Source organism: Myiozetetes cayanensis, unplaced genomic scaffold (genome assembly GCF_022539395.1).
Source record: "Myiozetetes cayanensis isolate MyiCay16 unplaced genomic scaffold, myiCay2020 scf1, whole genome shotgun sequence".
In the NCBI taxonomy this organism is placed as follows: domain Eukaryota; kingdom Metazoa; phylum Chordata; class Aves; order Passeriformes; family Tyrannidae; genus Myiozetetes; species Myiozetetes cayanensis.
The window spans coordinates 148,755,456-148,768,902 of record NW_026086604.1 but is presented as its reverse complement, the minus strand read 5'-3'; the positions used below and the strand labels follow the sequence as shown (position 1 = coordinate 148,768,902).

The following is a 13,447-nucleotide window of genomic DNA, read 5'->3' as shown; positions in this document are numbered from 1 at the left end:
ACCTGGTTTATACAGCCTCAAGGATAGGTAGAAAATGGGAACTGGGATGCAAAACCGTGCGTTTTTCAGTGTGTTACAGTCAGGATAATCATAATCTCTCCTGCAAGTGGCCTGCCCTAAGAGGGAATCTGATCTCTCAAAATTCCCTGCTTTAAGAGGGAATGTGAACTCCTAAAATTCCCTGCCTTAAGGGGGAGTCTGAGCTCTTAAAACTCTCTGCTGACCTTCTGACCACCTTCAGTGGTCAGGGTAACGTGTTGGCTACTTTTGGAGTAGGAAAACCACTGTGCCATCTTTAGGTCACAGATTACATTAAACTTCCACACACTTCAATGTAACTTCTTCAAACCCATTTCTTCTTGCTCTGTAGATATTCCTGCTTCATGTCTGGGGAAATAGCCTTGTGCTTTGAGTGTAGAATATGGAAATTTAGAGACATCAACTAAACAGGCTCTTTTGGTGCTTTCATTTTCTTTCTCCCCTCTCTTTCCCGAGCCCCAACTGCAGAGCGTTGCAAGTCATTTTTCTGTTTTGTAGCCCTACCAGCACTTTTTAAACGAGAGCTCCAGGACACCGAGGCAGAGGAAGGAGGCACAGCCACACTGAGGTGTGAGCTGACCAAACCCCAGGCTCCAGTGGAGTGGAGGAAAGGGGATGTCCCTCTCTGCCCTGGTTTGAAATACGAGATGAAGCAGCAGGGCTGCACCGCTGAATTGGCCATTTCTGACCTGGGACTGGATGATTCAGGAATATACACCTGTGACTCTGGACACCAGCAGACAACAGCTGTGGTGACTGTACATGGTAGGCATGGTGTTAACCCTTGGCTCAACAAATGTGGAGTGGAAGGAGGTTCTCTTGGTGTTCTCTACTTGTTTTGCTGCTGGTCCGTGCCAGAACAAACCTTCTTCTTTGGCACGACAAATGGTCAGGTTAGAAAGGTTGTTCTTGCAGGATCTTGAGTGATTCATGAGCATCAAAGCTTATTAGAATCATAGAATGGCTTGGGTTGGAGGGGACCTCAAAGATCATCTCATTCCAACCTCTTGCCATGGGCAGGGACATCTTTTACTATCACATTGCTCAGAGTCCCATCCAGGCTGGTCTTGAACATTGTCACAATGTCAAAATATGCTGAAGTCTCCTCCCCTGAATGCAGGGAGTGTGGCTGGGTATGGGAATGGCATAAGGGGTGCCTAGTTGGACATAGTGTCCTATTAGAATGATGAGAGGCAACAATTAGGGGAGAAAGGATGGCTCTGACAGGTGAATGTGCTCTGTTATCAATGAAGGCTTTGAACTTCAGGTGTAAATGTTCCTCCACCCTTTCTTCTACCATTCAGAGCGAGACCTTGCCTGAAATCTGAAATTCCTCTCCCATTTATCAGTCAATGTGTTTTGGATACTACTTTGATCACTATATGTTTATACAAGCTCTATTTGGGTGAAAAAATACTCTTTGCTTAGTATTGCAAACTCCCAGACCTCCCTTAAGGAACAAGGGTTTGTGTGAGAGAGAGCATGTCCCAGGGATCTTTGCCTAAAGCACCTGTATTTGGCATGGAGACACTTCCATGGACTCCTTCAGACCACAAACCAGGCCACAAAGCACTTTCTAAGACCAGATCCTTCCTAATTTCTAAGACCAGATCCTTCCTAACCTCACCGTCAGTCCTCGGCTCTTGGTTCACACAGTGGTTCAAGAAAGATTTCTGAAGAATGATGGTAGGACTGTGTCCTTCTTGGGCTAAAACACTCCTGAAACGTTTCCCTCTCAAATTTTGCAGCACTGCCTGTCACATTTAAGCAACCCCTGCAAAATCAGGAGTCCGAGGAGGGGAGCACAGCCACGTTCCGCTGTGAGCTCTCGAAACCCAGAGCTGCTGTGGAGTGGAGGAGAGGAGGAGTGGGGCTGCAGCCCAACCAGAAATATGAAATGAGGCAGAGGGAATGCCTGGTAGAGCTCTTGGTACATAACCTCAAATTAGAAGATACAGGAGAATACAGCTGTGACACTGGGGATGAGGAAACCAAGGCAGCCTTAAACGTGAAAGGTACGTGGGGTGAGCTGACTCCTAAAGCAGCAGATCCCATCCAGCGTGCAAGGCAACAGTTTCAGTGTGCATATTTTTAAGTATATTGTTCTTTTTCTCTATAAATATTTTCCTTTTCATCTGATAAACTGGGATTTTAGTTTGTTCTAATGAGAATGGAAGAGGATGATACTTTGTTCTTCCGGTGCTGCATTTGAGTTTTGGGTTCTAATTAGAAATATTTTCCACCTCTGTGGCTGACAAGAAATTAAAGAAAGAACAATAATTTAACATAACATCTGGATATTTCACATGACTTGTTGTTTAAGTATTTTTTAAAAGTATTTTCTTCCAAATCCTGTAAGAAGACAGACAACAACCTTCCTGATCTGTCAAGGCCGCCCATGGAGTTTTGAATCTCTGTGCTCTTGTGATCCTTGTTAGACCAACTGAAGGATAAATTCACTCAAAGAACTCAACCCCGGGAAGGATTTGAGTCAAGAAACAAAGGAAACAAAGGAAGTAAATGTCATGGATGCTTCTGATGTAGCAAGATCTGGTAGCTCCAGGCGAATTAGAAAACGTGGATCCTGCGCAGGAATATCTGACTTGAAAAGCAGAGCATCTTCTCTGAAGTATCAGTCTGTGCCAACCAGGACTTGACTCAGGCTTCAATAAAAGCTTCTTTCTTTTTGTCTCCTTTAGCCCTGCCAGTTCTTTTCAAAAAGCAGCTCAAAGACGAGGAGGCAGAAGAAGGAGCTGCGGCGAAATTCCGGTGTGAGCTGACGAAGGACAGCGCAGCAGTGGAGTGGAGGAAAGGCACCGTGGAGCTCTTCCCCTGTGCCAAATATGACATCACCTTAAGTGGCCGCACGGCTGAGCTTGTGATTCACAACGTGGAGCCAGAGGATGCTTCTGATTACACGTGTGACACGGGAGACCAGCAGAGCACTGCAGTGCTCAGAGTGCATGGTTAGCGTGGCACCCCCTTGGAACAGAGGGGAAAAGGCACTTGTGGAAATGTGTGAAAGATGTTGTTTAGTTTGCTGGTGAATATAAATCCTTCTGAAAGTTAAGAGATTGAGGGAAATGGGTGCTCAGCCATAAACAGAGCACAGAGAAGTGGATCTTGTGGGACAGGGTTCCTATTTCAGCCTCTAAAGCACAGTGTGCAGTGCACTTCCTCTGACATGATAAAAGCAAGAGACTCTGGATCATGGGGATCTTTATATTCTAACAGACCTTTATTTCTAGCATTTCTTTTCTTTATTTTTATTTTTATCTATTATTTATTTTATTACTTATGTCTAGCAATTCTTTGCATTCATTCCTGGCTCTCTTGAGCCAATAACTAATCACACATCATTTAAAAAAGCATTTTAAGCTTAACTATATTTCATCTTCCCACGGAGACCCTGGGAATGCTGTGTTTAACCAAACCAGGAATGATGGCTGTGATTGATCACAGAATTACAGCGTGGCTAAAGCTGGGAGGGACCACAGCAGGTCATTTGGTCCAACCTTCCTGCTCAGGCAGGACCACCCCAGCACCATCTGTGAAACCATTTGTGGTCATCTCAAAGGGCTGGGTGGAAATTGTGGCTTTGATCTAAACCACAACCTTCCAAACTACATCCTCTGGCTGAACTCAACCCATGAAGCAGCCACAGGGTCATCACTGAGTGAGAGAGCCTGTGATTGCTTTCCATGTCTCACAGCAGGGTTTAGACAGAGGGAACCACAGAGGGAACCACAAGCACTGAGTTTCCAGTTCCCCCAGCTGCTCACACACACACACACTCTGGATATTCCCTTCTTGTTTCCACCTGGGACAAGCTGTTGTCTAAGCACATCCATGCCCTCTTGAATACATGTCCATTTGTGCATCATCTGGAAAGACTCACTGGTGGTGGTCCAGGGTCTTGAAAAGATAACTGAGAAACCAGAAAGGACTTTAAAGCTTTACGTCATTTAGGTGTTGGAAATCACGAGTATTTCTATAAAAATGAACGAATTTATGCCTGTTTTAATCAGAAAGTACCAGGCTTTGCTTAGTCAAAATCTTTCTCTGTGTGTTGAAGTTTTCAATATCCAGAACAGGTGCATAAAAGGTTTGATGTGGATGCCCTTAAGGGAAACTTATCTGGGGAAGTTTCTGATCCTCTCTTTGTCTGGGTATACACAACCTAAGGCAAAAAAAAAAAAAGATTTTATTATCACATAACCCCTTAATGCAAAACTGCCCTGCAGCACCAGAGCCCAGGCACTTGTGCTGGGTTGTGCCCTCCAGGGAACAGGTCCTGTATCGTTTCCTCCTCTCTCACCCTGCAGCCACCAAACCCCGGCTGAAGCAGCAGCTGAAGGACGAGGAGGTGGAGGTGGGAGGCACGGCCAGGCTGCGCTGCGAGATCTCCATCAGCAAGGCAGAGGTGGAGTGGAGGAAAGACGGAGCTGTCCTGCGCTCCAGCTCCAAGTATGAGATGTGGCAGGATGGGACCCTCCGGGAGCTCCGTGTTCACCGCCTGGAGCCTGGGGATGCCGGGGAATATTCCTGCAAGGCTGGAGATGAGACCAGCTCTGCCACACTGACCGTGAAAGGCAAGACCTGTTTGTTGGGGCAAGGAGGTTTTCACTTCAGGAGACTGAGGTTTCACTGCATAAGCGCTGTTACTGTGAGGAACACAGAGCATAGGAAGGGCATCCTTAAAAAAACCTGGTGGTCAGTGGATGCAGCGAAGCAAAGATTGACGTGGTGGACAGGGGAGGATGAAGCAGCTGTGATTTGTGACTCATAGCTTGAGATATTTGCTTGACATCATATACAGGGGGGTGAACAGATGGTCCATCCCCAGCTTCCAGTCACATGGCAGCTGCATCTGGCCTTGATGCCATCACAGAGCTTGGACCACTAGTGTGGAACAAACACTGCCAGCATCTCTACAGGCTACTCCATGTTGTAGATTCTCTGCACATTGCACCCAGCTGCACCATTTGTCATGCAGATGGTGACCTCAGCTGTAGGAATATCTACTGTGCTTGCTCATATGAAGATTTCGCTGCTTTTTTTGATGGTGGGACTCAACAATCTTAGAGATGTTTTTCCAGCCTTAAGGATTCTTTGATTCCTTTGGAATTCCCCAGCAGACTTGGGGTACATAGAGCTTTGGGGGTGTGCTGGGGGACTGTCTGTATGATCTTTGCACAGATCTGCAGGCGTTCAGCTGCCCTAAATGCAGGACTCAAACAAACTGTGCTCACATTAATCCAGTGAGTCCTGCTGAGGGGACAAAGCCAACCCGCTCCTCAAGACATTTGGAGCATCAGCATGGAGTAAATGCAATTCTGTTTGCAAAAATATGATTAAAAGGATCAGGTTTTAATGTTACTCTATGAAGATATCTAAGTTCAAATGTAACAAATTTCAAAACCCTGATTTTGGCATCTGGCATTCATGCCTTGTTCACCCAATTAGCGTGTCAAACATTTAATTAAAAAATCACTATGTTGTGTATCTCTGAGAAAGGACAAGTGATAAAACCACCGCCCCAAAGTTATTTACCCTGTTACCAAGTACACTGAAAGCAGAATTTGGGATGAGAGGCTGTGCTGTCTCCATCCTTGGAGGCTCTTGAAGCTCAGCTGAACAAGGCGCTGTGAGCCGGCCCTGCCTTGAGCAGTGGTTGGACCAAGTGACCTCCAGAAGCCCCCTAGAACCCGTTTTATTAACAATTCTATGATTTGCTCCGTGTTTCCCCTTTCATTCCCCGTTTCTGACCGCTTGCAGAGCCCGACGTGACCATCGTGAGCGGCCTGAGGGACATGGCAGTGTCCGAAGGGGACGACGTCACGTTTCGGTGCCAGGTTTCCCACGAGAACGCCAGGGACGTGGAATGGAAGCTGCAGGATGTGGCCCTGCAAAACAACGAGATGAACGAGATCTCGGTGGAGAAAGGCAAGGTCCACACCCTGACCCTGAGGAAGGTGACGGAGCAGGACGTCGGCACCGTCACTTTCCGAGTGGGACGTCACACGTCGACGGCAGAGCTCACGGTGAAAGGTAAAGGTTCTGTGTGATGTGGGATGGGATCAGAGAGGATCTGCTTTGCTTACACTGACAGTAAATTCATGTCCATAATTCACCCCTTTTTGGGTCACGTTAGTGCTTCAGAGCACACATGGTGTGGTGTCATAGACTGCAGTCACCATGGATAGACAGTGAATGTTTCACCAGGGTCCTGAAGCTAGGTGGTTCCTAAAGAAATTCCTGTGTTGACCTCTGTATTTGGACTGAAACACCTGGAATTTTCACTGCTTCCACTCTTCCTTTTAGAAACTCAGAATGGTTTGGCTTTGAAGGGACCTTTAAAGGCCCTCTAGCCCAACCCTCCTCCTTCACTGAGCAGGGACATCTTCAATAGATCAGGTTGCTCAGTTATTTTTTTCCTTCTTCTTTGGTGTCTTTCTTTCTCTAAACATTATTTTATAGGAATTCTCCACCCAACATCCTTCCCCCTCTGAAGCTTGTTTTAACCCCTCAGTAGAAACTCAAAGCATTTTTTTACAATACTTAACCATTCAGCCGTGGCTTTAACACCACAGGGAAAAGACACAACGATGCCTGGAAATGCCTTTGCTGTGCTTGTAATTTCAGTGCCACCTCCAGTATTTAAGGAGAAACTGCAGAGCCTGGAAGTGCAGGAGGAAGACACAGCCGTGCTCCGCTGCCAGGTGTCCCAGCCCAGCACTCAGGTGAAGTGGAAGAAGGGCACTCAGGTGATCTCCCCGAGCTCCAAGTATGAAATCAGGCAGGAAGGAACGGTCCACACCTTGAAGATTTTTCACTTAAAGCCAGAAGACTCCGGCAAATACACCTGTGATAATGGGAACGAACAAACGACGGCCACTTTAACTGTTAAAGGTGGGTTGTTTTAAGATGGGAAACTTGCTCCACTTCCTCAGTTTGGCTCTACTAAGAGGGTTCTATCAGCTCTCCTTGACTTCAGATGTCCTTTGTTGGCATAAAGCAGCTGAGACCTTTTCCTTTCAGAGGTTAAATCCTGCGTTGTCCTGAGCAAAGAAAATGGAGGGACCCCAAGTGCAGTAAATAATTCTGCAATCTGAGACCCAAGGGCCTCTATCTGGCCACTCAGAAAACCAAGGCTGGAGCTAATATTAGAATAAGATCATTTTTAATGCCTGAGCATCCTTTGAGCTGTAGTTCTACCTCAGAAAATGATGCTCAAGTGTGACAAACTTAGACACTCAACTCCAGTTGACAGGCAGCACTTCTAGTGCCAAGGGTCTGAAAATAGGTCTAATGTGTCAATATATCAGCTTTTCCAAATTTAATCTGATATAAATACTGTGCTAAGGTGATTTTTCTGAGATACAAGGTCATCAAAAGCAAGGAGGATCCAGAGTATTATTGTGAATTACTGTCTTTTGGAATATCCCTTGAGGATTCTCCCATTAAGGGCACTCACCTGCCTGCTATCACACCAATGCCAGGATTTGGTGAGACCAGAATATCAGTGCTCTAAGCAGATCCTCTGGTGGTGGTTGCCTGTTTGTGTCCCTGTGAGTGGTCTCAGCCACTCCAGCACTCCTTGAAAAAAGATTGCAAACCCAGGAAGCTGAGGAAGGCTCTGCAGTCACCCTCCAGCCTTGATCCAGCCATTCCCCATCAGACCCACAAAATACACTGTCCATTCCTACACCAACCACAAGGACTTTCAGATCTCTCTCCTCTTGTCCATGTCTGATGTCCAGTTCCTGTGAATTCCCTCTGAGTCCTGCAGCCCAACCTCCTCCCCTTGTAAATACTAACCCATAAATGTGGAGCCACTGAGGTAATTCCAGGGAACTGCACTCAAGGAGCCAAACACGTGGCACATCGTAAATCAGCCCATCAAAACTCCGTCGTGACCCATCAGTGGCACCATCAGTGCAGAGACTTCCAGGGTTCATTTCTCTGCTCTTTTCGAACAAGGGGCATTATACAAAGATGTTTCTCCCAAATACCCAAGAACTTAGACCAGGAGTAGGATTTTGAGTTGTGGCTTTGGTATCTATTTGGAGAGAAATGCACTTAGATTCTGAGGACTCTGTATCCATGACTATTCCCGTGTAAGAAGGAGCATAATCCTAGAGGTTCTTGGAGTGTGCAGCGTCCAGTGACTCTCCAGGAGTGCAGAGTGCTTAGAGCCCCTGGAAACCCATCACTTTCTGCCATTCCTTGTTTCAGCTTTAAAGTAATTCAGGAACTGAGTTTGAACCAAATTTGGAATGGCACCAGGGTTTCATTTAACACGAGACTCAGTGACGCAGTCATTGGAACATAACATTTTTCCCCTCTGATCTCTCCTGGTGTAGCTTTGCCTGTAACCTTCACACGGCCGCTGCAGAACCAGCAGGCTGAAGAAGGTGGCTCCGTCACTCTGAGCTGTGAGGTGTCAAGGCCAAACACCACAGTGCAGTGGAAGAAGGGCGGGGCTGTGCTGAGGCCAAGTGACAAATTCCAGATGCGTCAGGCCGGGTCTGTGGCCGAGCTGACCATCCACAACCTGAGCGGAGCCGACGCTGGGGAATACACCTGTGACACAGGGGACCAGCAAACCACGGCCGTGCTGCACCTGAAAGGTGGGGCTCTGGGTGTGGAAGGGCTGAGCAGAGCGTGCTGTCACAGCAGGGGCATGCTATTAAATCATCTGGCAGCTAAATGTTGTCCCGAGCCCAGACTGAATCCTGGGGATGTCAGAGTGATTTCAGGGGGATAAGAACTGGGTCAGTCGTCTCTAGGGAATCAGAAATGGGTCTTTAGTCACTGAGTGTAATAATATCACCCACTGAAATTTGTTGGCAGTGTTTTCCCAATATATAGATGGAATTATAAATACAGATTTTATGGATTTGTTATCACAGAATCACAGAATATTCTGAGTTGAAAGGAAGCCACAAGGGTCATCAAGTCCAACTGTTAAATGAATGGCTCATAGAGGGAGCAAATGCATGACCTTGATGTTATTAGCACCATGCTCTGACCAGCTGAGCTAATCTCAGGGTCCTTATCTGTTTATTATGTACATAATAGAGTATAAGATGCATACTTCTTAGTCTTATGGGCATAATATATATGCAGACATACACAAATCATGGATCTGTAAGGTTGTAACAGGTTACTACATGCCTGTGTACCTACATTTCCACAAATTTAGAATCATAGAGCCACAGAATGGTTTGGAAGGAACCTTGAAGATCATATAATTCCACTGCCATGGGCAGGGATGCCACCCACTAGATCAGGTTGCTCAGGGCCCCATCTAGCCTTTCCTTGAACACTTCCAGGGATGGGGCAGCCACTGCTTCTCTGGGCAACCTGGTCCAGGGTCTCACCAACCTCACAGAGAAGTCCTTTTTAAGATCTAACCTAAACCTGTCCTCTCTTGGTTTAAAACCACTGCCCCTTGTCCTGTCACTATCTATCACTATAAAAAGTCCCTCTCCCTCCTGTTTATGAGCCTCCTTAAGGTCTTGGAAAGCAAAGAGGTCTCCCCAAAGCTTTCTCTTCTCCAGGCTGAACACCACCAGATTTAGTATTTAGGGCTTCAAATAACAATAGCATACTGCTGTCAGGGAAGAGCAGAAGGAAATGTTTAACCCTTGAAAGTAGACACCAAACTGTGTTGACCTTTCCATAAAGAGCCAGCAGCAACCATAGTGGAGGTGCTGAAGGACGTCACCTCGTACGAAGGAGAGGACGCGGTGTTCGAGTGCCGGCTGTCCCGGGAAACAACTCAGGATGCCCAGTGGTTCCTGGGGGATGTGCCCCTGCAGTCCAATGAGATGAACGAGATCAGAGTCCAGGGGACACGTCACAGTCTGATCCTGAGGAAGGTGACCCTGGAGGACTGCGGGTCCATCAGCTTCAAAGTCGGGGAGCACACGTCGGCAGCGCAGCTGAAGGTCCGAGGTGAGCAGCTCCCCAGGGAGAGGGACTGGGGAGGTGCTGGTACACCCTGACAACATAGCTTTGGCTTCTGGAGAGGTGTGTTTGGGATTAGGGGTCCTGAGAAATGTTAGGATATTCTGCTAACCTAATTTAGGCATTTGGGAGTTAGATATGGACACCTGATCTGGTAGTTTCAGTAATTTTTATTGCCCATGGATGAAGATTAATATGAATATCCTTTGGAGACCATCCAGCTAAGCAGCCAATCACATGGTGGAATCAATGCTGAAGGATGTCAGTAATATGTTCTGAATTAATCTCCTACTCATGATGTTTTTGAATCATATTTACTAAAAAAAAAGTCTGAAAATTTAAAAAAAAATGTTCTATTAAGTCAGATAGAATGATTTTGAAAGATGACTCGTGACAGTATTGCAGGTTCCTCTCTGATCTGGTTCAAAACATAACCATAGACCCCCACAGCTCTGGTCCAGGGGTGATGTGGGTCAGGCTGTCACAGAACTGTCGGTTCCCTCTTCCCCACAGCGGCTCCGGTCACCTTCGTGAAGGCGCTGCACAACCTGGAGCTGCAGGAGGGGGGCACAGCTCACCTGTCCTGTGAGGTGTCCAAGCCTGACGTCCCTGTGGAGTGGAAGAAAGGCACGTCTGTGATCCACTCCAGCCAGAAGTGCAGCATCCAGCAGGAGGGGAAGGTGCACACGCTGGTCATCCGCGACCTGAACCGCGCGGACGCGGGCGAGTACAGCTGCCAGACGGCTGATGGGAGGACCGTGGCCAGGCTGGAGGTTAAAGGTACGGTTTCCTCTCTGTTCAGCAGTGGGGAAAGGAGGACACATCAATTTTTGGGGCTCTCTAGTGCAAGAGAGACAATGATTTAGCGGAGTAAGTGCAGCACAAGCCACCGAGATTGTTAGGGGGAGTTGGAGAACATGAAGTATGGGGGACAAACTTTTTAGCAGGGGGTGTCGTGATAAGAGGAGAGGTGGTGGTTTTAAACTAAAAGAAGGGAAATACAGACTAGATATAAGAGAGATGTTTTTTCCCAGTGAGGGTGGTAAAACTCTGGCACAGGTTGCCCAGAGAAGCTGTGGCTGCCTCATCCCTGGAAACGTTCAAGGCCAGGTTGGACAGGGCTTGGAGCAACCTGGGATAGTGGAAGATGTTCCTGTCCATGGCAAGGGGTTGGAATGGATTGGTCTTTAAGGTCCCTTCTAATTTAAACCATTCTAGGATTCTTAGTAAAAGGAGAGGTAAGGGCAGCTGCATTTGTTAAGAGTGGGGAAGAGAAGGTTGAAGGGGGACCTGTTTGCTGTCTGCAGCTTCTTAATGGAGGCCTACAGAGGAAAGAGAGAATTTTCTTGGAATGCTCAGTAAACAGATGTCAGGCAACAATTGAAGACTGCAGCAAGAGAAATTCAGATTAGAGAAAACCCAGCCTTTCACCGTAAAGGGGTGGTCAGACATTGGAAGAGAGGCCCAGAGGGGTGGAGGAATCTTCATCCATGGAGGACCTCCAGAGGTCCCTTCAGCCTTAATTATTCTGTAATTGATCCCTGACTGCATGCTCTGATGCCTCAGGTCTGCAGGTGTGAATTCCTTGAGCGATTTTATCCTGTTCTGTGATTTTTATTTCAAGGATGAAAAGCTGTCTGCCCTTCAGAAATAAATTACTGAGATTAGTTGGGAATTCTTTGCAAAAGAAGTTTGGGATATGGGGACAGAAATGTAGCTCATATAAAATTCAAATTCTCCCTGCTGATTAACTCCCCTTCCTTCTCCTCCTCCTCTGTCTAGCCCAGGCCTAGTCATCCCTGTTCTGGCAGCTCTCCTTCGGTAAATCCAGCCGGAATTGCACGTGAACTTCATGAACGGCACTATCAGTACCTTTAAAAATAAAACAATTCCTCCATTTTCTACTTTTGCTTCACCCATTTATTTTTTTTTTCCCCTTCTTCGCACCTTTTTCCCCCCATCCTTCAAGGCCTCCCCGTGCTGTTCAAGCAGTGGCTGAAGAACGAGGAGGTGGAGGAAGGTCGCACGGCCGTGCTGTTCTGCGAGCTGACGAAGCCCGGCGCGCGGGTGGAGTGGAGGAAAGGGGACACCGTTCTGCAGGCGGGCGACAAGTACGAGATCCGGCAGGAGGGGACGCGCGTGGAGCTGCTCATCTACGAGGCTGAGGCCCAGGACGCCGGGGACTACACGTGTGACTCGGGGGATCAGCAGACCACGGCGTCGCTGCAAGTCAAAGGTAGGAGGGGGATTTTTGGCTGTGACCGTTCTGCACAGGGGGCGATCCTGGAATCATCTGGGGCTGGCTGGACGGGGCTCTGAGCAACCTGGGTCTAGTAGATGGTTTCCTGCCCACGGGGTTGGAATGAGATGATCTTTAAGGTCCCTTCCAACCCAAACCATTCTGTGATTTAGGTTGGAAAAGACCTCTGTTGAGTTAACCCAACCATTAACCCAACACTGCCAAGTCCACCCCTAAACCATATCCCCAAGTGCCCAAACCAGACAGAATTTTTGTCACTGAATTGCCATGAACGCTCTGTATCTCTGAGTTACAACTGCAGGAAAGGGTTTGGTTCACAATCTGTCCTTCAGAGAAGAATTCAGTGCCTTTTAAACCCAGTTCTAACTCTGCAGTTGCAGTTTTGATCTTGCTGTGGCAGCTGGGAGCAAAACTGCAGCTGCTGCTAGGGAAGGGTATGTACAAGAGCAGTTAGAAAATTTACCTACTACCTGACAAGAAAATGAGGATATTTGACCATATCTAGAATAAACTCACTTTAAATGGAGCCACTGTACCAGTTAGTGCCTGAGCAGCCCAACAATTGTGGCTCTTTGCCTTTTTCTAGTGGCTTTATTTTTGGACTTCATAATAAGAATTCTATGTCTTTAGACTTGAACAGCAAGACTGTATTTTTAGATCTTGGGCTTGGTCACCATAACCAGCTCCTGCTCACTGTGAGGTTTCAGTGACTAAATGTCCAAAGTCTTATGTCCCAGCTGAAGAAACTGGGTTTTTCTAACCTGGAGAAAAGCAGGCTCAGGGGAGATGTTATCACTCTCTACAACTACATGAAAGGACGTTGTCATGAGGTAGAGGTTGGTGTCTTCTCCCAGATCAAAAGCAATAAGATGAGAGGAAACGCTCCCAAGACTGGATGCAGTTTAGACTGGATCTAAGGAAAAAATTATTCACTGGAAGGGTGGTCAGGCATTGGAACAGGCTGCCCAGGGAAGGGGTGGAGCCTGAAGATATTTAAAAGGCATGTGGCACGTGGGAACATGGATTAGGAGTGACCTAGACAGTGCTGGGCTAACGGCTGGACTCGAAGATCCCAAAGGTCTTTTCTAACCTGAATGATTCCCGCTCTGTGATTAGTGATGTTGTACCTCTATCTGCTTACACTGAAAAATGGTGGCTGTGCCCATGTGGAGA

The 13,447-nt window shown here is 47.2% G+C and overlaps 1 protein-coding gene across 1 annotated transcript in view; it reads left to right on the top strand.

Annotated features, from left to right (window-relative positions):
- OBSCN (obscurin, cytoskeletal calmodulin and titin-interacting RhoGEF) overlaps positions 1 to 13,447 on the top strand; it is a 179,652-nt gene that overhangs the window by 86,969 nt on the left and 79,236 nt on the right. The window contains 10 exon segments of the mRNA XM_050336656.1: positions 538 to 804; positions 1,788 to 2,054; positions 2,739 to 3,005; positions 4,365 to 4,631; positions 5,818 to 6,090; positions 6,685 to 6,951; positions 8,406 to 8,672; positions 9,733 to 10,002; positions 10,528 to 10,794; positions 11,984 to 12,250. Coding sequence (XP_050192613.1) covers positions 538 to 804; positions 1,788 to 2,054; positions 2,739 to 3,005; positions 4,365 to 4,631; positions 5,818 to 6,090; positions 6,685 to 6,951; positions 8,406 to 8,672; positions 9,733 to 10,002; positions 10,528 to 10,794; positions 11,984 to 12,250 — 2,679 coding nt within the window.